Source organism: Eublepharis macularius, chromosome 5 (assembly GCF_028583425.1).
Source record: "Eublepharis macularius isolate TG4126 chromosome 5, MPM_Emac_v1.0, whole genome shotgun sequence".
Classification (NCBI taxonomy): domain Eukaryota; kingdom Metazoa; phylum Chordata; class Lepidosauria; order Squamata; family Eublepharidae; genus Eublepharis; species Eublepharis macularius.
Genome location: NC_072794.1, coordinates 102,388,249 through 102,412,037, shown reverse-complemented (window position 1 = coordinate 102,412,037; position 23,789 = coordinate 102,388,249). Strand labels below are relative to the sequence as shown.

Genomic DNA, 23,789 nt, shown 5'->3' with positions numbered 1-23,789 from the left:
GGAAAACAAGATGCTGCCCAGTGCCCGCCTGTTGCTGGAAGGTACAAACCAGTCCAAAACACACAAACTTTTTAGTAAGAGGGACTCATTTCAATTTAGTTTTCCCAGTTTGGGTTCAGCATTCCAGAAGCTGCTTTAATGAGCTGGACCAGTTTCAGCTTGTTTTTTTCATTATGCACATTCCTAGAATAATGTTCATCCAGGAGACAATGTTATACAGGCTGCTGCTAATTTATGTCATGTGGGATATTCTCCCTCTTAGGTGATGTATTTCAGCTCCCTCTTTCCTTACGTGGTACTGATTTGCTTCCTGGTTCGGGGTTTGCTGTTGAGGGGGGCAGTAGATGGAATCCTGCATATGTTCACTCCCAAGGTAAGCACAAGCCCTTCAGTCTTGCCATATGGTCTGAGGCCTTTAGAGCAGTCAAATCAGATTCTTTTTGAACATTTTATTCTTTGGTACTGTACAGATAAATAGGTCGAAAATTCATTGTTAGGACCACATTTGTTGTGAAGATTGAATGCATGTATTACTTTTTATCTACACCTTTGAAATACGTGGAAGTGTTAACTGGGAAAGGATTGGGGCCACACTTTCATATATTTTAAAGGAAATAAAGTATGTACACTATTCACAACATGAAACATATTTTTTGCTAATGTATCTGTTCCCAAAGTGTGCAGGTTATGTAAACAAGATGAGCAGCTGAGGAGTGAGGAGTCTGTTTCGTGTTAATAACAGCTATTTACAGTTAATCACAAAGCTTTTTGCAAAAGTATTCCTGTTCTGACTTTCAGCCTAGTACTCTGACATTGCTTCAGGAGCTCCTGCTGGATTTTTTTCCTCCTTCTGACATGCAGAGCCTGGATATTGTGAGGCAATAGGTAGTATGAGTCATGTGGGTGGGATAGGGGTGGGGATATGGGGTGGGGCAGGGGTCTGGAAGGTCTTGTTTAGGGGCCTACACTCCATCGTTTGAAGGAAGGAGTCAGTATTGCAAGTGTCTTTTCTCTGAGTGATCCATGCTCAGTCCTGAGGTCTTGATCAATGGCTCCTTGTCCTCCATGGCTGCTTGAATTGTGGGTCATGACAGAGTTTTTCTTCTGAATAGATTTTATATGGGTTCTCCTTTCCCTAATGATTGGCCTTTATTTTCCAGGATAGAGCTAACTGAGCCTTAGAAACACAATTGACAGGTGTGTTCACATGCCCACTTCAGACTGATTAACATACAAAACTTTTATTTTTCTGTTGCTGTCAGTTTGCTGGTTCCCCCATCTTCAGCTGTTTCCTTTTCGAATGTGCTCAGGTGATGTTGGTTTGCTATACCCCAGTTATTAAAAATGACAGTAAAGCAAAGCATGCAAATAAATTAAATCATGCAAATGATCATGTTTTGCATGATTCAAATGCCAGATTTCAAATTTTTAGCACAGAGTCCCAAATATCCTGACTATGGTATATTCTAAACTATACCATACACATATAAAGCAATAAACCAAGCTAAAGGAGCACCTAATTCACAGAAACAAAGAGATGAGTAGAAAACCAGCTTTATATACAAGCATATCTACTGATCAAACACATTTATGTCTGTTAGTTAAAGTATCTATTAGCCTTGTCTCAAAACATAACATGTCTGGCAGGTCACCGTACCATAATACAAATCCCCAAGTATATGCAGTATTTCAAAGGTGTCCAATCAGACACCATGAAATGATGTAAAGAGATCAGTTACATAAAAACAGGCCATTTTATACCAGAAGACTACAGGCCCAAGCATTTACTCTGCCATGTTTTATGATACCAGAATAAAGTTTGATGGGATAGGTACAGAACAATCCTACACAGTTATTTGAACCCAACAAAATCCATGCAAGTCCATGTGTTTCAAAGGACATAACTCTGTTTAAGATTGCACTAAGAATCCTTTCTTTTTCGTGATTATCACAAACAACCTTCTTCATAAAATTCAAACTGTAGCACCTTTGACTTTATCCACATGAGCAAGTGTTTTTCTGTTAAAGAACCGCAAAGTTCTATGCAGGATCTGTAATAGGCAGTGGCATTATATCACCCTAAATGGAAGTGCTAAACCTGGCCCGCTTAGCCCATTGCAGAAGAACAGCTGCAATATGTATCAATCAATTAATTAGCTAGCTAGCTAATTAATTCCTCAAATAATGATGCTGATGATTCATATTGTGAAGCTGATGGAAGACATTCATCCTGATTAATTCTGAATAAGAAGTATAAAAGCATGAACCATAATCCTACTTGCTTTTACTGTAAATAGGCTGTTTTGCAACCGCACATCTCTCATTGGAGATACATGGAGTAACATCACCATTTGCGAATGGCATTTCCATCCAATGTGTCAGGATGCTGGCAGGCCAAAGGTCCAATGCTACATGTGATCAGCATGCAATTTGATAGGTCACTGGATGCACTTCTTGGGTTGAAAGGGGGGATTTGATGTTTAATATGCTGCTCAGCCAGAATTAGATCAGGTTAGTATGTTAGTTCAGAAAAGTCAGTCAAAAGGTTGCCGATATTGTGTGACTGTCCTGCATATTTTGTAAAATGTATTTTGCAAGACTACAGACTTTAATCAGTAGGTCAATTAGCTAAAACATTCTTGATTAATTGAAGCTAATTCTAATTGGTAGGGAAAATCTGAATTGGGGAGTTTCTGATTTCTAAACTTCCCTTTGAACATTGCCTATGTTTTCATCCACCCACCCCCAACCCAGCAACAAGAGGCTAGAACCCTGCTTTCTTTTAAAAATATTTTTAGGCTACCAAATTTTATTGGTGATGAGTTCACAAATGATCAGAATGCACAGCCCTGGCCATGTAAGAAAGAATTAGGGTGCAATCAAGATTTAGGCATGCTTAATAAAATCCATAGGATTTAAATAAACAGTTAAGGGCTAGGACTTGAGATGCATTGATTTCAGTGGATCCTCAATATTCCTGACATCCTTTAGATTTGACCCATAGAGTACTTGGTAATTCATGAGCAGAATGTAAATGCTCACTCTGGCACCTGCCAAAATGAATTGCACATGCAAGCGTGTACTGATCTCAGCTGCTAATAATATGTATAAGGGTGTCAGAAGTACACCAAGATGCAGGATGGATGACTTGGATTCCTTCTTGTGTCTCCTTACAGCTTGATAAGATGCTGGATCCTCTGGTCTGGCGAGAAGCTGCTACACAGGTCTTCTTTGCCCTTGGACTGGGCTTTGGTGGAGTTATTGCTTTTTCCAGTTACAATAAACAGGACAATAATTGTCACTTTGATGCAGCCCTTGTCTCCTTTATCAACTTCTTCACCTCAGTCTTGGCCACACTGGTAGTCTTTGCTGTGCTGGGCTTCAAAGCCAACGTCATGAATGAGAAGTGTGTGATTGAGTAAGTACCAGTCCCTGTCCAAGAGGCTTCTCTAAAGGGTATAGCTAAAGCAATGGACATCTTTTTCAGGTTAGCTATCTTTTTTCAGCTACAACACCTAGTATACCTGCTGCTGTTTAGTGTTACTGGAGTCTTAACAGTCTAAAGCTGTCATTTTCTTCCGGTCAGGTTTGTTTGTTTGTTTGTTTTTGTTTTCGGTCCACCTGTCTCACTGAGATTCGAGGTGGATTACACAGTGTAAGTGTATTTGATCAACAGCTGGGACATTCAATATACAATACAAGAGAATCTGTGTAGGAAAAATTTGAAAAGCATACATTTGAGTACAGGAATACAGAGAGGAAATGTATTGTCGAAGGCTTTCACGGCCGGAGAACGATGGTTGTTGCGGGTTTTCCGGGCTGTATAGCTGTGGTCTTGGCATTGTAGTTCCTGACGTTTCGCCAGCAGCTGTGGCTGGCATCTTCAGAGGTGTAGCACCAAAAGACAGAGATCTCTCCGTGTCACAGTGTGGAAAAGATTTTGGCAGGTCATTTGTATCTACTCAGGAGGGGTGGGGTTGAGCTGAGTCATCCTGTAAGAGTTTCCCAGGGTGTGGAATGCTAATGGAGGGAGGCTTCACTGTATCCTGAGGAGGTTCTTTTGCATATGGATTGGGGCTTGATGTGCTAATCTCTGCAGGGCTATTGTCGAGTATAGAGTGTTTTGTTAGCCTGGTGTTTTTCAGAACTGGAAACCATGCTCTGTTCATTCTTAAGGTTTCTTCTTTCCTGTTGAAGTTTTGCTTATGCTTGTGAATTTCAATGGCTTCCCTGTGCAGTCTGACAAAGTAGTTGGAAGTGTTGTCCAGTCTTTTGGTGTCCTGGAATAAGATACTGTGCCCTGTTTGAGTTAGGCTATGTTCAGCCACTGCTGATTTTTCAGGTTGTCCAAGTCTGCAGTGTCTTTCATGTTCTTTTATTCTTGTCTGGATGCTACGCTTTGTGGTCCCGATGTAAACTTGTCCACAGCTGCAGGGTATACGGTATACTCCTGCAGAGGTGAGGGGGTCTCTACTGTCTTTTACTGATCGTAGCATCTGTTGTATTTTTCGGGTGGGTCTGAATACTGCTTGAAAGTTATGCTTTTTCATAAGCTTTCCCATCTGATCAGTAATTCCTTTGATATATGGCAAAAACACTTTTCCTGTAGGAGACTGTTTTTCCTTGGTTGTTTGATTCATCATGGGTTTGATTGCTCTTCGGATTTCATTTCTGGAGTAGCCATTTGCCTGAAGTGCGTGGTTTAGATGATTAATTTCCTCATTGAGAAAGTGTGGCTCACATATCCATCTTGCACGATCCACTAATGTTTTCATTATGCCTCTTTTCTGTCGGGGGTTGTGATTGGAGTTTTTGTGTAAGTACCGATCAGTGTGAGTTGGTTTCCTGTAGACCTTGTGACCTAACTGAAAGTTTGCTTTGCGGATGACCAAGGCATCCAGAAATGGGAAAGAGGAAACATTGCTGGAAAAAACATAAGTAATTTCAGTAGACCTATTAACTGATGTAGGAACTACCCAGTAGAAGCATATCTACATCGACAGTACCCAGTAAAGTCTATAGTCTCTGTCCCTTTACCAAAAGCATCTCTCTGAACCATTTCCTACAGCACAGCCTTATTGCCTGAGTTAAAAAGCCCTCTTGAATAATTCAGTTTTGCATAGTTTGCAGAAAGTGAAAAGAGTGGGAGCATTCCTGATCTCTTTATTTCATAAGGTAGGAGCCACTACAGAGAATGTGCATGTACAGGCAGCTGTTGATTTTTTCCATTTGCCGGGAGGTGCCTGCAGAAGGCTATGTTCAGATGAGCGAAGCTGCATGGTGGATCATAGGAGGAGAGGCAGTCCTGCAGATATGAGGGCCCAGTGTCATGAAAGGCTTTGTATATATGATGGTCAAAACCTTGAACTGAGTCTGGTAACTGATTGGCATCCAGTGAAGTGCTACAGAATGGAGATAATATGCACGCTCTGCCTAGCTCTTGATAATAATTGAGCTCCAGCATTCTGCACCAGCTGGAGTTTCTGAGCTGATTTTGACAGGAATTCTCTGTAGTGTGCATTACAGTATTCTAGTCTTTTTTTTTTTTTTTGAAAAATTTTTATTGGGTTAGAATCCATTATTTCCACATTTACATTCAATTTTCCCCAATTTTTTCATCTCTAACCCCCTCCCTTTCCCCCCCCTTTTTGTTGACTTCCAACAGCTTTCCAACCCTTTGTCCCCTTTCCCTTACTTTTATTAACTTCCTCTATCTAAAACAAATATATATTCTCCATTATTCTAAGCAGTACATCCTTAACTATTTTTAACATTATATGCCCAAACTGTAAGCCTTTGTTTCCATCTTAGATAAACAATTTATCCCAATTTTTCAATTTCAGGTATTTCTATATATCATAAACCATATAGATCATACATTCGTTTATATCAAACAATTTGACTTATTCTCTATATATATTACTCATTCTATCTTTTTATAATAGTTCTATATATCTCTCCTCACGTAGTCAATCAATTTGACCCATCTATATCTTCAGACATTCAGTTTGGTACAAAACTTGTCAGAAAAAAAAAGAAAATATTGTTAGTTAATCGCTCCTTATATTTAGTCCTTATAATTAATTATTTTCTCTATGTTCTGTTTGTTAACCTATATATATCTATATATATGTCAATCTATTAATCTGACTGCTTATTAATTCACATTTATCTCTTCTCCCCCCGGTAAAGTCTCCCCCCTCTACTTCAATACTTCAGTAGTTCTCAAACTGCCACAGTTTTCCTCCCACCTCCCATTTCTTCTCCAGGTATTGTTTCAGCTTCTCCCAGTCTGTGTTGAACTGCCCTGAGTCCAGATCTCTCAGTTTTCTTGTCATCTTGTCCATTTCAGCCATATACAGCAATTTGTAAGTCCAATCTTCAATAGTTGGCACTTCTTGTACTTTCCATTTTTGCGCATACAAAAGTCTAGCTGCTGCTGTCATATAAAATATCAACGTCCTGTGTTGGGCTGGAATTCCCTCCATTCCCAAGTTCAGTAGCAGGAGTTCTGGGTTCTTATTAATTTGAAATTGTAAAATTTCACTCATTTCTCTTATTATTTCCCCCCAGTACTGCCTGGCTATTTCACACGACCACCACATATGATAGAGGGAGCCCTCATGCTTCTTACATTTCCAGCATTTATTAGAAGTATTCAAATTCCCTAGCGCAATCTTCTTTGGTGTCATGTACCAACGATAGATCATTTTGTAAATGTTCTCTTTGATATTAATACATGTCGTTGTCTTCATTGTAGTTTTCCACAAGTATTCCCATGCCTCCATTGTTATTTCTTTATTAAAGTTTATAGCCCATTTCACCATTTGTGTTTTAACTATCTCATCCTCGGTATACCACTTCAACAGTACTTGGTATACCTTGGATATTCTTTTCTTATCTTCTTTAAGAAGGGTCTGCTCTAGTTCCGAATTCTCTATTCGTATACCTCCCTTTACAGAGTCCGAATTATATAAGTCTCTGATCTGTCTATACTGGAACCAATCGTAGTTAGGTGATAGTTCCTCTTGTGTCTTTATTCTAAGTTTGGATGCTTCAGTTTTAGTTATTTCTTTATACGTTAAACATTGTTGTTCATTATCAACAGCTCTCGGGTCTATCACCTCATATGGAACCACCCACAAAGGGGTTCCTTCTTGTAGATAAATTCTGTACTTCTTCCAGATTATGTATAGACTTCTCCGAACAAAGTGATGCAGGAACATCGAGTTGACCTTTACTTTGTCATGCCATAAATATGCGTGCCATCCAAATATTTTTTTATATCCCTCTAGGGCTAATAGTTTCTTGTTCTTTAATGTCATCCATTCTTTCAACCAAACTAGGCAGATTGCATCATGATAAAGTCTCAGATTGGGCAGTTGCATTCCGCCTCTTTCCTTTGCATCTTGTAAAACTTTCACTTTCACTCGAGGCTTCTTGCCTGCCCAAACAAAATCTGATATTTTCCTCTGCCATTTTTCAAATTGTTTGGAGTCTCTGATGATTGGTATTGTCTGTAGCAAAAACATTACTCTTGGTAACACATTCATCTTAACTGCTGCAATCCTGCCCAACCATGACAAAATCAATCTATTCCATTTAATCAAGTCTCTCTCTATCTGAGTCCATAGTTTTTCATAATTGTTTTTGAATAGATCTATGTTCTTTGCAGTTAATTCGACTCCCAAATATTTCACTTTACTTGTTACTTCACAATCCGTTGTTTCCATTAACAATTGTTGTTTCTGCTTAGTCATATTTTTGCATAATATCTTTGACTTCTTTTTGTTAATGAAGAAACCTGCCAAGTCTCCAAACTCCTTGATCTTATCTATCACTCTTGGCATGTTCTCCAATGGGTCCTCTACAATTAACATTATGTCATCCGCAAATGCTCTGACCTTGTATGAATAGTCCTTTATTTTTATTCCACGAATTTCATCATCTTGACGTATTTGTATCATCAGAATCTCCAATACTAAAATGAACAACAATGGAGATAACGGGCAACCTTGTCTTGTTCCTTTACTTATCGTCAATTTCTTGGTCAATTCATCATTCACCACGATTGCTGCAGTCTGGTCTCTATAAATTTCCTTAATTGCTCTGATGAATCTTTCTCCCAATTGTAGCTTTTCCATAGTGGCAAACATAAAGTCCCAGTTTAAATTGTCAAACGCTTTTTCAGCGTCTACAAAGAAGAAACCAACCTCTTTGTCACAACGCTTGTCATAATATTCAATAGCATTGATCACTGTCCTTAAGTTGTCTCTTATTTGTCTGTCTGGCAAAAAGCCTGCTTGTTCCTCCTCTATGACTTCCGAGAGCCACCCCTTCAATCTCTCCGCCAATATCTTCGCAAAAATTTTATAGTCATTGTTGAGTAGCGATATAGGTCTATAATTTTTCACATTAGTCAGGTCCTGGCCCTCTTTTGGGATCAATGATATATTCGCTTCACTCCAAGTTTCTGGAATCCTTTGATCCCTTAAAACCCCATTCATCACCTCTTTTAGGAATGGTGCCAGTTCATTAGCCATTGTCTTATAGAATTTAGCCGTAAGTCCATCTGGCCCTGGCGCCTTTCCTAGATTTGCAGATTGTATTGCCTTACTTATTTCCTCGTCAGTTACTTCACTATTCAACTTATTTCTCCAAGCTTCCGAGATTTCTGGAAGTTTGGTTTTCTCCAAATATGACGCTATTGATTCTTTGTTTACTTCTTTTTTATTATACAGCTTAGCGTAAAATTTATAAAAGGCTCTACTAATGGTAGCCTGCTCCAAATACGTTTTGTTATCTTCGCAAATTTTATTTATTATCTTCTTTTCCCTTTTCTTCTTCAATTGCCATGCCAGGTACTTCCCAGGTTTATTAGCACCCTCAAACTCTTTTTGATTCAGTCTTTTGAGATTCCACTCCAATTCTTTATTGCTCATTGCTGTTAGCTGTTCTTGAAGTATTTTAATTTCCTGGTATACCTTCTTTTTCCCTGGTCTCTTTTTTAGCTGTATTTCTTTGGCTTTTATTTTCTCCTCAATCTCTTGTCTTTTCTCCTCTTTCTTCTTTCTTGCTCTACCATTTAAGTCCATTAGTATGCCCCTTACAACCGCCTTGTAAGCATCCCAAACTTTATTGGTTGGTACTTCTTTATTCACGTTGTATTGTATAAAAAACTTTGTCTCTCTTCTCAGTATTTCCATATTCTCTCTTTCCTGTAACAAGTCCTCATTTATTCTCCATGCTTTCCTTTTTCTCTTTTTTCCAAATTTCCACATAATTGGGTTGTGATCTGAGCCTACCATAGGCATTATTTCTACCTCCTTAGTCCATAATGCTAAGTCTTTTGAGGCCCAGATCATATCAATTCTTGATAATGTAGAATGCCTTGCAGAATAAAAAGTAAACTGTCTGCTTTTAGGATATTCTCTCCTCCATACATCTTCAAGAGTCTCTTGTTGAATCAACTCAAAAAAAAGCTTTGGTAATAGTCCTCTTTTCTTTTGTGCCGTTGTAGTCTTTTTGTCTAGTTCCAAGTCTGTCACTCCATTGAAGTCTCCAGCAAGAATTATCTGGTCATATGCAAGATCGTCTAGATGCTTCCTTAAATCCTCAAAGAAGCTTTCTTTTGCACCGTTAGGTGCATAAAGTCCGACTACCAACACTCTCTTTAAATTCCAAATACATTCCACTGCTACAAATCTAGCTTCCACATCTCTCATAACAAATTTTGGCTGTAGCTCCTCTTTTATATACAACACCACTCCTCTTTTTTTCTTGTTGGAGGCCGCTACATATTCTTTGCCCAGTTTTCCAGATTTTAAATATTTTACATCCTGCTTTCTGATATGGGTCTCTTGCAAACAAACAATGTCACATTTTTGTTTTAGTAGCCAGTGAAAAGTATTTTTCCTCTTATTCGGTGAGTTTAGTCCATTTACATTCCAAGATAATACTTTACACTCCATACTCATGATCTTGTTGGTAAGTCTTTTTCATTGTCCTTAATAAATTGCTCCATCTCTCGCTCAGATCTGATGCGTTTTTTGGCCCCTCCAAACTCAAAGGACACTCCTTCCGGTAACTCCCATCTGTACCTGATTTTCATGTCCTTCAAAATCTGAATTAGCACTTTATATTTTTTCCGGTCCAGTAACACTGATCTGGGCAGTTCCTTCATTATAATAATCGTCTTGCCATCAATCTCCAATGGATCTTGAAACTGTTTTGTCACAATCCTCTCTTTCATATTTCGTGTTGTAAACTGCACAATCACATCTCTTGGTAGTTTCCTCTGGGTTGCTATTCTCGAATTCACACGGTATGCCACATCTAGGATAGCCACAACTTCCTCCTCCTCCTTCCCCAGGTACTCAGCCAACACCTCAGTCATCTGTTCTTGCGCTGACTTTCCTTCCACTTCTGGCAAGCCACGAAAACGTAGCTGCTTCTCCATATGTTTAGTTTCTGCAACTGACATTCTCCCCTTCACCAATCTCATCTCTGTTTGTTGCGTGTCTGCTAAATTCTCCATCGCGTCTTCTACTGTTTTAACTCTCTGCTGCGTTCCTTGTAATTCACTTCGTATTGTTTCCATACCTTTTTTCACTTCTGACAGCTCCGATTTTACTGTCTGTGTAACCTCTTTAACCTCTTTTATCAGCTCCAATTTCGTGTCCTTAAGTTCTTTAATCATATCTAAAAGTTTTTTGTCCAGGTTTTTATCCAGGTTTTCTATTGCCGATTGCCACTCTTTTTTTGACATCGTGGGGCTTGCTTTAGCTCGCTCCCACGAATCCGCTCTCTTCCTTAACTCCGTGGCGTAAAATTTAACGTTTTTCTATTTTAAATGTCCCGGTCTTCTTATAGAAATTAAATTTTAAAGAGTCCAAAATGTCGGGCGTCTTTTCTCTATGGTTTCTCTATGATTTTGTAATCCAAGATGGCCTACTTCCTCTTCCGCTGAAGCCGCGACCCTTCCCCTTTCAAAAATGGCGATTCCCTACTTCCTGCCCTCCAGCAAGGGCCGCTTCTCTCCAGCCACTCTATTGTTATTACGCACTTCCTGTCTCCCGTCTTCCCACAGCAGATCTCGCGATGGTGTCTTTTTCTCACAGCTCCAAAGCCACAGGTATTCAAAACAATAGTCCCATTTCTTTAATAACTTCTTTAAACTTAGTCTCTTTTTAAATTCAATTCCTGCCGAGTCTTCCCCTCCTTTTCACTAGTCTGTTGCAGTTTAAAAATCTACTTTTTTTCCTCTCTGTTTTTATCAATCTGTCCCGTCTCAGAAGATAATGATCTTTACCTTCTCTTCACTTTTCTCGGGTTGTAATCGCTGTTTCGATTTTAAGTTCTCCTCTCAGCTTCTTCCCCCAATCGATGCTTGGGTATGTAGGTCTTATGCCAGCCGAATTGGCCCCAAAACTGCCGCAGAGATTATAGCCGACCCGTCGCAAGGTGGGACCTCAAGGATCGGGAGGGGACCCGTTGTGTAGAGCCCCCCCTCGTCCGAGATCTAGCTCACCCTAGGGTCTTGAGCGTTCTTTGCCTGCTCCCCGCCTGAGAGCAGTCGGCCGCGGGCTATTTTCACCCCGCCGGCCGGTTAAAACGGCAGTCCGGTCAGCTCCGCAAGTGGAGCTGCGTTAGACCTCCATGGATCCCAAACAGGAAGTCATCACAGTATTCTAGTCTTGATGTTACCGTAGTGTGAATCCAAGCAGCCAAATTGGCAGTACGTAGGAGGCCATCTTCCAGACTAGTCTGAGTTGGGAGAAGGCCTTTTTTGTAGCTGCATTTACTTGCTTCTCTAGCAGCCGTGCAGGATCCAGTATAACTCGTAGACTCTTAACCGAGTATGTAACCCCATCAAATGTGAGAAGCACAATGTCCTTCAAGATCTCCACCTTCTCACTTCTATCTGCATTCATCACTTTCAACTGCATTAACTTCAGTTCATTTGCTTTCAGCCATTTGACCACAGCTTTCAGGCAGAGGATTTCTACTGCATCACCAGGGGGTTCAGATAGAGAGACATAGAGCTGGAGGTCATCAGCGTTTTGAGGGCATCTAATTCCATAGAGAGTAATGATTTCTCCTAAAGGCTTTACATAGAGGTTGAATAACATGGAGGATGAGATTGCACTCTTTGGAGCCCCATAAAATAATCCCCACACTGAAGATAACTGGTCTCACACAGCAACCCTATGAGTCAGTCCCAGCTGGAATGATTTAAAGCAATCTAAGGCACATCCACTGATACCTATTTCAGCCTCATTTATGTGGTCTTGACAAGATTTTAGCAGCCAAAATAGGCAAGGATCTGGGGCACAAGTAGTGGCTTTCCCACTTTTAAAATCACGATTCTCTCATATACCACATAAGCAAATTGTCATGTGATTGGTCAGACAGTTCAGCTCTCCATAATGTGCAATTCCATCCATCTGTGAGAGCTGCCCCCCTCCCCCACCCTCCTTGGAATCCTATGGAAGGAAGGAAGGAAGGAAGGAAGGAAGGAAGGAAGGAAGGAAGGAAGGAAACCAACCAAACAACCAAACAACTGGCAGTCTCAGTGCAAGCCTTCTGCTAGGTTGTTTTTGCCAGGATTCTCCAGTTCCGTTGGGCTTTGCTAGTTCTTTTGGGGAAGCATTGGGTCAGTGGCTCTTGAGTGTTGGCTAAAGCTTCTTTGTCCTGAGGAAAGCATGGGACTTCCCCCCCCCCCCATAGGATACAGTGGAGATTAGCTTGGGGGACATTGTTCAGGAGCCATAGAATTGGACCCCTTAGTCCAATTCACTTGAAATTGAGGGAGGGGAGGTCTTGAGAACAGGCAGCTCTTACTCTGCTGCAGTTTTGGTGCCATTTGCTCCAAAACAGCCCCTCCAGCCCCTCACAACCCTCCCCCCAATATGGAATAATGGATTCTGTTATTTTTGGAATCCCACCCCCCCCCCCCCAAAAAAAACCCTGGATCTGAATACAAAACCAGTATTTTTGGAATCAAATATCAGGAATAGCTATATTTATCAGGTTTCCAATACCTAAATCTGAAAAACAACAATTGTTTTTAGAAGATGCCCTTCACATTGTGCCCAGAAGAAGGGGAACAACAGTGGCCAGGAAATGGCTGTGTACTAATTTTAGCTTCTCCTCCTCAGAAATGCTGAGAAGATCCTGGGTTATCTGAACCACAAAATCCTGAGCCATGAAATTATTCCACCTCATGTGAACTTCTCCCATCTCACGGCCAAGGACTACAGCGAGATGTACCATGTGATCATGACAGTAAAGGAGGATCACTTCCAGGAGCTTGGCCTGGACCCCTGTCTTCTGGAAGATGAGCTCAACAAGGTATGTTTACAGCCAGGCTTACTTTTCACAGTTCTTCAGGAACCCAAATAGCCTCCTTAGTCCCATCTGAGCCCTTCAGTGAAGTCTGAGAACCAATCTGTATGTTCAGGAACAACATATGGTACAGTCCTCCTGAAAATATACCATGTCATTATGAAGGTGGGGGTTCACAAGACAGAACACTACAGTTTTAAAAGGTCTTCCTTCCATATAGAAAACTAGAATACTAGGAAGAAGTTTAGGTTAGAAGTTTTCTGGGGGTTGTTTAAGTAAAGATCAATACTGTAGCTGTTGCCATGTGGTGACAAGACCCCAAAGCTCACTTACTAAGACATATTTGTCATGGAGAAAATCAGAACCCCACTTATAGTTTAATTAGTTTTTTCTCTTTTTTTCTATTCTTTTTCTACATCTTCTTTCTCTTCTTATTTTTCTCCCTTCTCTTCCCTTCCCTTCTTTCTTTTTTTGTTTATATATATTGCTAGTTTAGTTTGTTTGTTAGATGATTTTGTTTTTATTTCTTATTTATTGTTTACTCCTGTCTGGGGGAGCATGTGATCATCTGCCCCCCCCCATATGAGTCGTCACAGCTTAACTAAAATGCCTATTCCCCTTCCGTTTTGCCCACCTCTTTGTGTATTATTGGCAGGGATGGGGTGTAAGGCCGTTGCCTGGGGGGGGGGGCGGTGTTAACAGGAATTCTGTGGTTTTATTGGTTTCATTGAAGTTTTAATGTAAATTATGTTTTACTGTTGTATCCTGCCCTGAGCCTGCTTGCGGAGAGGGTGGGATAGAAGTTTAATTAATAAAATAATAAATTCTGTTTAAATAAATAAAAATATATTTTTAAAAAGATCACTTACTAAGACAACTAGCAAACAGGTTAAGTTTTATGTCTTACAAAACCATTACACTGAATATCCAGAAGTCTAGCACAGTATTAAATATTGCAACATTATTCATGTAAACAATAAGGAATGGTACAAAAAGCCTAGGAATTCAAAGTACATGAAGGTATAGCTGAAAACCTGAAAAACTAGATCCACTCCAAGAAGAAAAATCTAGCTGCTGCATTCACTTTACTGTTTTGATGTATTAGCAGAAAAGTTCAATCTAGGTCCTAAAGAATCCAAAGAATGAGATTCTTTCCATGATTAGAATTATCAAGCGATACTGCCCTGCAGGGTGAATTTTCTCGGGAAATAGGTGGGGGAACGATCTCCCGGGGCAACTCCCAGCAGGAGGTGGCACCCCTTGGTGCAACCGGGACCATGTGATGATGTCAATTCCAGGAAGTGACATAATTATGTGTGTGTAGCCGCCCCCCCCCCCGGAGGGCTCCTGCGATTCATGCCTCCCTGCTCCTTACATTGATCACACCATTGGGCCATGGCCTGGAGCTGCAGGTATGCATGCAGCTCAGCTGAGCTGTGGCCCAGGTCCTCCTCCACTCAGTCCAGGAAGCTTGGGCGAGCAGCTGCATCGATCACATCATCAGGCCTGAGCCCAAAGCTGCGGGTGCGCATGCTGCTCAGCTGAGCCGTGGCCTGGCGCCTCATCCTGCTCCACCAGGGGAGACCGGGCAAGCAAGCAAGTGCGCTGCGGGCCCACTGCAAAGCAGTGGCAGGGGCTGGCATGTGCGCTGCTCAGCTGAGCCGCAGCCCGGCACTTCACCCCGCTCCACCAGGGTAGGCCAGCTGGGGGAGCAAGCACGCATGCCACAGCCTGCTGCAAAGTAGCGGTGGGGGCTGGCGTGCGTGCTGCTCAGCTCTGCTGCGTCCTGGGGCCTCGCCCTGCTTCACCAGGGGAGACTGGTTGAGTGAGCGAGCATGCCACAGCCCACTGCAAAGCAGCGGTGGGGGCTGACACATGCACCACTCAGCTGAGTTGTGGCTTGGCCAGAGGCTGGGGTCCCACCCCACCCCCGTGTTCTCTTTGAAGAGGTGCCAGAATGCCGTTCCAGCATGTTAACCCTTAAACTCCTGAAACTAATTTTGAATCAAATTTCAAATAAGTAGATACACTGATTTCCTGGAGTCAAGCATGTATGGTCCTAAGCAGGGATTCTCTCAACCACCTAAGACTGTTTCTAAGAAAGCAAAAATTCTTTTAGAAAGGAATCTATAGTCCAAAGAAATGGATGTTTTTTCAACACTGGTATTTACTTCCCTGTATAGAATCTCTTCTTTAAAACTAGGAAAGAGGACCGATGTTTCCAGTGGTATGTTGGATAAACTACATACATTATTCTGACAGCCATTGAATGTACCATCATCACCATTCACAGAAACTTGAGAGGCTGTAACATTTGCAAGTAGATGTTAAATTTTCTGAGCTGAATAATTAAAAATTTTATATTTAATTTGTTTGGCTATGGCATTTGATAAGCTAGACTCAAGCAGGGAATTTTCATGCTTGTCTTGGAAAAAATATTACTATGGAAAAATGCCAAATCAAAGTAAGATCAATTCACTACAAACAACATCCTAAAATGTACGGCATCCAATATTTCAAATCGAACCAGAACAATATATAAAAGTTTTGAAAGCAACGTTGCATTCTCCCAAATGTTTTGGGTATGCTTGACAGTCCATTAAGGGAAGAGCAAGAAACTAGACTCCTTCCCACAGTTAACACTCTCTGCATTGTAACAGATTGCTACTGACAAAAAGGTGAGGGTGCCATGAACTAGGCCTTGTACAAGACAAGTCATGGTAACCTAGATTGCTTCTGTTTAGCAGCCCAATGGAGTGAGGATACTCTGGTGGCGGGGTATCAAGTGGACACCAAACAGTGTTCTTTGGAATTGCCCCTTGGCAGCCATTTTAGCATCTGTTGAGTAGTCCAGCTGGAACTGGTAGTTGTATTTGATACAACTTTACAATTTTTATAATATGTTTGTTATTTTACTGAGGTATCTTCAGAAACATATTGTGATATTTGTTCTCCCTGTCTGTTATTGTTAACTGTTACCATGTGAACTTCTTATAGACATCCAATTCATCATGTGTGCCAGGGACTGTCACCATATCACTTCCTTTATAGTTGCATGATGAAAACTATCAAATCCACAGAGTAGGCTTCTGGCTAACCTGCCACACAAGTGATTTAAAACAGCTTCCGTATGCAACTATAATGTGTAAACTGATCCTTCGATCCTCAGGATCAGAGCAAAGATCACTCACTGAGCCTTTAAAAAAAACCCTCTTAAATTCTCCTCTAGATTCATAGCATAGCGTAGTTTCGGATATAGAGGTAGGAGTGAAAGGGAGGTGAAAAGGGCCTTTCCCACAAATTGTCCACAGCCCTGCTCCCCAGCAGAAGGAGGAGGGAAGGAGGAAGAGGGCCACCCCCATCTCCCCAACAGAGAGCTGAAGGGAAGGAGCAGGTCATTCACCGGCTTGCTGCACAGGCTTACCATTCCCCTTCCCCCTGTGGCAGGGGGAAGGGGAATCACCAGTGGGTGCTTCCCACAGCAACTCAACTGGCTGATGGTGGTGGGGAAATGGCAGGAAATGGAGGGGGGGTGCCAGAAGCATCCTTACATGCTGATTGATGATGCTGTTGATGAGCCTCCCATGACCTGGTAAGTCCCCCACCAGTTGCCAGGAGGGACCTGGAGCAGAGCCAATGCCATAGATGGGCAGGATGACAACAGGGCTGGTTTGGGCACCCTGCCACCTCTGGTGCCCTGGGCGATCACCTTGGCACACCTAATGGATGGTCCTGCCTGGTTCTATTTACCATTTGGGAGTACAGTGATAAATCACTCTACTGCTGTAGTGCAGCACCATTGACAGTATATTTTAGGTACAACCTTTCATGATTGTAGCACTGTCATGGCAGTTTATCACTGAAGATATTTCTGCCTGCCACTGAATCCTTTCTTTTTTAGTGTTCTTCTTTATCCTGATAGTGCTCTGGGCAGTAAAGCAAATAATGGGTAAATATGACATGGGCTTTGAAAGTGGTGGGGAAGGACCCTCCAGAATCACCTTAATGAGCAGTAGATTCGGCTCATAGTGTCATGTATGGAATAGTGTCTTCACCTCCCATAATCACTGGAGTAACTGGGTATGTGAGGAATAGAAAAATACAAAGAACATTGTGAAACAAATGAGCTAGGGTGGTGTAAGGTTACTAATGGTAGTGAGGCTGTGCTCATAAATACAGATTCCAGTGTACCTATTGCATACATGCTCTGGAAAGCTGCAGCTAATCACAGCTTATCATAGTATGTACATGTTTCAAGACAGCTGCTTATGTAGTAATTCTATGTCGTGATTTTCATGTGATATGTTTATTTCCCCATCATGTAAGAGCTTTGAAGCCTAACTGGCTTCCAGAGTTTGTTTGTCTAACAGTCAGTAAGTTTACAAATAGAAATTTAGGTACAGCAATACATTCATGCACATCTGCTTGTATAATATTCTTCTCTGGGAAGTGTAATCACGATATTCTTTTGGCTGTGTACAGTCTGTTCAGGGAACTGGCCTTGCATTCATAGCTTTCACGGAAGCAATGACCCACTTCCCAGCTTCTCCTTTCTGGTCAGTGATGTTCTTCCTGATGCTGATAAACCTGGGCTTGGGGAGCATGATTGGGACCATGGCTGGCATCACCACACCCATCATCGACACTTTCAAAGTACGCAAGGAAGCATTAACAGGTAAGGTTTCTCTTGGAAAACTATTGACACCTCAGGTCTGCTAAGTGCACAGCAGAGATCTTCTCTAGCAAAGTTGGGTGCTTCAATACATTGTGTCAGATGCTATTAACATGTTGTTCATAAAAACAATTGTCTAAAGTGGTGGGTCAGTTCACCTCTTTGGCTGAAATACATTGCACCATCAAGAAATAGTAGAGGGATTTGGTATGCATGGGCAGAATTTGTTCCCTGTTCTATCAGTCCTCCAGAGAGAATGTCAAAGGAAGAGTGATAGGAATTGCTTTGTGGTACTGTCAGCATTTGGAATCTCAGCCATTGTGATAATGAGGGGCTAGTTAGAGATATTTTTGGAAGTAGATGGAGAGAGACTCAATTTAAAAACTAAACTATAGTGATTGCATGGATAAGTGGATAAGTAGCACTTAATGTAAAAAGGCGTGTTTTTTTGAGATTGGTACAGAATAAAGGGAGCTGACATCAGTAGCTGGAATAATCAAGGGTCATCTTTATTTATTTTACAGCAAGATAATGATCTGCAGAGTTCAAGGGGGAAAACCCACTCCATACTCAGAGTGCGGAAGTGCAGACTTCTTCTGTTTGTGCACCCCAGTTTTCTGGGTGAGGCCATCCTGGCTCAGAGCCCTGGGCTGTCAGGTTCTATACATACTGCCCAAGCTCCTCCTTGCCAAGTACTTAATGGTGCTCGAGGGAGGTGTGTCCTGTCCTTTCTTTCCAGCTATGAGGTCTTTGGGTCAAGGATAACAGCCCCCTCAAGGGGCTCCTGTCCTAGCTCCATGAAGGCACCCCAGGTTTCTGGTCTAAGGAACTGTCCCTTCAACCTATTAACTGATGCCCAGGTTCTCACCTAAGCTTTATATGTACCACTCAGCCAACTTTTCCTGCGCTGATATTGCCATCAGCTGAACTTGGGCTCTCAAGCAACCGGCCCGCTGGGACCCAGGAAGCCCGTTCCCACAATCTTCTGAGTAGAGTCAGGAGCGGGAGGGGGAAACCCTAGCTCATGCCAGAGAAGCATAAAATCCTGTTTGGTAAAATTTGAAATGTGGGGAGGGAGGGTGAGTTCTGTGTTAGAGATGGGTCAGAAAAGGGTAAGGGCAGTGAGCAGGTGCTTTAAATAAGCCCCCACTTGCCCATCTTTCACATCATTCTCCTGCATGTACTGGCACTACAACACCCACCAGCTTCCCTCAAAAATCTTCCTGCAAACCCCGCCCCGCCTTGCCTGAGGAGGGGGTTGGAGCATCACTCTCCCCAACCTCATTAAACAACGTGATTGATTGGAGCATCATTTTCCCCACGCCTCTTTAATCAACAAGGATTTGAAGTTGAAGCAGACTATGGATTCCTTGGGAGATTGGTCAGCACTGTAGTTGCAGGCTGGGTCCAGCCTTAGGAAGAGCACTGCAGGCTAGACAGCTGGGCCTGGACTCACAGGTAGCAGAGGAACATACTAGCCATGCAAACTGGTTGAACTGGCAAGGGTCTCTGACTAGCTCAGGACAAGAAGAAGAAGCTGCACCTGGAGGAAGCAGGCAGGGCTTGGTTGAGACCCAGTCCCACAAAACACCATATGTGCTCTGGCGGTGATCCGGCTCCCTAGCTGGAGCCTGGGCTGCCACCCTGGCACTTCATGGTTGTTGCGCTGCCTCCTCTCATTGGCAACATCACCTGTAGCTGAGCTTTCAGGAACAAGTCCTTCCACAGAGGCCTCAGGATCCAGGGACTCTGGGTCTGAAGAGGACCCTCAGCCACAGATCTTCCCCCAGGGGTTTCTGTCACTCCTCTTGCTCATCCTCTGAGGAATCTGTTGCTGCATCTGAGTCCAGCCCAGGAAGGGACATAATAGTGGTAACTTCAGGTGTTCCCAGTTATCAGCTACATGGCAGAGAACCTTTGCTACCCTGATGTCTTTTAACCACTCTATGTACAGTGTTCCATGGCAGATGTTTTCAGTGAAAATCAGGCTGATGATGAGTAATTACATAATTACACTGACACTTCTTCTTGAATGTCAGAATGATTCTAATGTGTCATTGATTCTCATCCTCAGTCATTGCAGAGACCTGTGAGAATGACCCCTGGCTTCTGAAACCTGCCCCCAGCCACCTTTATCTACTCTTTCCTCTCATTGCCACCTCCTCCTCCCATCTTCTTACTCTGTCTCCTTCTCACCCATGCAGCTGCCTCCAGAGGTCAGCAGCTGGTTGGTGGTCAGTGCCACTGCTTCCATGTGTGCAGGGAGGAGGAAGCTCCACCCCTCCACTACAGCAGTGGTTTGTTTTAGGTTTTAGTAACCCACCCATTCCTTGCAGTGAAGGTTTCAGATTTTTCTGCAAAGCTGGGAGTGCCCTCCAACTTGGAGAAAAATCTCCTGTCAATGTGGCCACAGATTTAAGTATCCACAGATAGGGCCACAGTTGAGAATTAGATATACCAATGTGAGGATTATGTCAGGGGCTTCTTTGGTATGTAACTTCTGTTTTATAGAATGTGTGAGTTGAATCTAATGTCACTCTCCTGCTAAGATAAAGGAATCATAGAGGAAAGCTTCCCACTTAGCAGAAGGGAGTCATTAGATCCAACGCTGTGTTATATATACTCATGCACTAATAGTGACCATCTGTTCTTTGCAGTTGGCTGTTGCATCTTTGCTTTCTTTGTGGGGTTGATCTTTGTGCAACGTTCAGGCAACTACTTTGTCACAATGTTTGATGATTACTCTGCAACACTGCCGCTCACCGTTGTGGTTATCCTGGAGAACATTGCAGTGGCTTGGATTTATGGTACCAAGAAGTAAGAGTTTTTTCAAAGTGATCCAAGGGAGTTTAGGTAGTAATGTTCTTTCTTTCTTTAATGGTCTGGCTTGATTCCTAAACGTTTGTCTTTTAGCATTGCCTCTACAAGCACTAAATATGTAAAAGGCTTTATTGCTCTTGAAGCATTCAGTCTCTGGACTGCTGGCCCTACCAAAGTTTTTGACACAACATCCATACAGAGGATTATAATTAAGGCTAATAAGGAGCAAGGAACCAGGCGTTTATGTTTCAGCAGTTGGTTTTGCTGCTTTTTTTTGGTAGGTTCATGCAAGAATTAACAGAAATGCTGGGTTTCCGACCTTACCGGTTTTATTTCTACACATGGAAGTACATCTCTCCCCTCTGCATGGCTGGCCTAATGACAGCCAGCATCATTCAACTAGGACTCCATCCACCAGGTTATAGTGCCTGGATCAGAGAAGAGGTGAGTTGGTGAATAAGAATGTATCCTAGAGATCACAAATCCACATCCAATCCAAGTGATTTGGACTATTCCAAGTATTTCCTGCACAAGTTGCGTGCCAATGTACCATAAAGTCACAGAATCCTTACTGCAAACTGTTGTGACACTTCGTGCAATTGCTAGACTGGCATCCACATGGAAACCCAACAGGTATTACCATTTGCGGTATCCATTGGCAGATTTTTTTCTGGTAGAGCTGTGGTAGTGGATGTTAAAAATCACTGAACGTGATTCCAGATGGATATTTGGATTCCTAGGTACTGATCCAATTGGAAATAAGAGCAAGATGCTGCCTTTCTGAAGCAGTTTCTGGTAACACAAGCTCTCTTTGTTTAAGACAAAAGAATCCTGGATTAGAGTGGGTAGTGGAGGGTGTGGAATCTGAGCACAAGAATTCATTGTAACATTTATTCTTTCTCCAGGATATTATTGCCCAAGCTTTACAACCTTGTGAAGCTACTATTGATGCCTCCTCCTTCTCCTCTTCTTAATACAAGCTGCCCCTTACAAGAACACATTATTCTTGAAAGATTAATACTATGCCAGGTGTTTCAGTATGTGTGCACAGTGGGGGTGGAGTGGAAGTAGAATGGTCTTCTGGAAGAAGTTCTTGTAATTTATTAAAAAGTCCAGAAGCATCTTTAACCAAGGCCGAATCCACACGTCTCAAGTTTTCCGCTTTCCCCCCACCCATTATTCGCTTCGCAGAGGGCTGTTCACGTACTCTTACCTCAATCCCGCCATTCTCTCGTGTCTTTCGCATTGCGCCTCAGACGAATTTGTCATGCGTTCAAACACTTCTCTTGCGCGGTTCTCACCGTGGATGTGGACAAATAGAAGCGTTTCACAAGGACACCGCCCCCTTCAAACCACCCCACTTCTGTGTTTGCAGCCTTTCCGGAACACCATCCCTCTTTGCCATGCCATTATCAAGCTTTTCCACTCTCTCCGCAGCATGCCTGCCTGCCTGCCCTTTCCCTTTCCCTTTCCCTTTTTTTTTTTAAAGGGGACTTTCCCAGCATTGTTGCACAATCCCGGCCATAAATCTTAATCGTGGTGCTCCAAAATCCCTGCGGAGACATCAAGGGGTGGTGTCATTTCCATTTTCGTGTCATTTTTAGGATGCCGGACAGTCGGAAATTTCGGTGGCTGTTAAAATTAATTTTTTTTAACTGTTGAAATTACCGTTATAGCGGAAATCTGTCATTCTAACATTACATTCAAGCGTCAAATAATTAGTCTGCCTGTTTGGAGAGTTTGGCTCACCCCCACCTTAAATATCTGTTCAAATTAGCCCGCCAGAATAATGGTCCAATGGATTTCAAAGAAGAAGGCATAGAATAACATTAACCAATCACAGGCATCATAGCGATGTGGCCACGCCATAGCAATTTAGCAAAAAATCGCTATTGCGGAAATCTGATGAAAAAATGGGGGAAAAAATCAACGTGATGTCATCGGCGACGTCAGATCTAAACCCGCCCCGTATTGCGCGATTCTACCAGGGATGTGGACGAAGTATAGCACGAGGTAGCAGCAGTAAGAGAAGGGATATGAACACAGACTGGGACATTGCGGGATAGAATCCAGCGCAATTAATGCACATGAAAAGCGGAAGGTAGGGAAGTATGGATTAGGCCCGACTTTATTGAGGCATAAGCTTTCAAGAACCATAGCTCTCTTCACCAGATACAGGTAATTTATTAAAATTATCTGTATAGTGCATTCAGGTCCTTCTCTAGATGGAGAACTAGTAACCAGGGTTTGCTTGCCTTGGTGCCAAAAGAATACTAACCTTATTATCTCTAGTGTTACACTTGCAGTGAGATTAACAAATGTCAGTTTAATTTGTCTTCCAGGCTACTGAGAAGTTTCTCTTTTATCCACCATGGGCTATGGGCATCCTAATCTCATTGATCATCCTGGCCACCCTTCCTCTTCCTGTTGTCTTCATCCTACGCCAATTCCATCTGGTATCAGATGGCTCCAATGCTCTGTCCGTAACATACAAGAAAGGTCGTATGATGAAGGATATCTCCAATTTAGAAGACAATGATGAGACACGTTTCATCTTGAGCAAAGGACCCAGTGAGACCCCTTCTCCAATGCCTACGCATCGTTCCTACTTGGGTCCAGGAAGTACATCCCCTTTGGAGATGAGCACTGTTGCCAATGGACGTTATAGTAGTGATTACCTTATGGCTACCACCCCTGAATCTGAACTGTGACAGTCAACAAACATCCCTCCCTGCTTCCTGGGCAAAGGAGAGGAGGCCCTATAGAAGGAACCAGTGCTTCAGATACTCTTCCCAGAATTTACAGCAGTCATGACCAACAGTCATGTTGACAAGGGAGTGTAAAAGTGGGAAGGAGGTCTTCCCCCTGCAAACTCCAGCCAAAATAGCGGACTCCTCTTCAGTGAATACTACTATTGCTGCTATTACTTCTACTACTTCTACTACTTCTA

At 42.3% G+C, this 23,789-nt stretch overlaps 1 protein-coding gene across 2 annotated transcripts in view; it reads left to right on the top strand.

Moving 5' to 3' along the window:
- The window catches only part of SLC6A17 (solute carrier family 6 member 17), a 35,412-nt gene extending 11,862 nt beyond the window's left edge, over positions 1-23,550 (top strand). Inside the window, exons 5-11 of one of the 2 annotated variants that reach the window (XM_054980895.1) lie at positions 263-373; positions 3,177-3,418; positions 13,161-13,353; positions 17,839-18,022; positions 20,677-20,836; positions 21,121-21,283; positions 23,182-23,550. In XM_054980895.1, the coding sequence (XP_054836870.1) occupies positions 263-373; positions 3,177-3,418; positions 13,161-13,353; positions 17,839-18,022; positions 20,677-20,836; positions 21,121-21,283; positions 23,182-23,550 (1,422 nt within the window). Of the gene's footprint in view, positions 1-262; positions 374-3,176; positions 3,419-13,160; positions 13,354-17,829; positions 18,023-20,676; positions 20,837-21,120; positions 21,284-23,181 lie in introns of both variants that reach the window. The other variant, XM_054980894.1, reaches the window with a different exon arrangement.
- Positions 23,551-23,789: the final 239 nt, after the last annotated feature.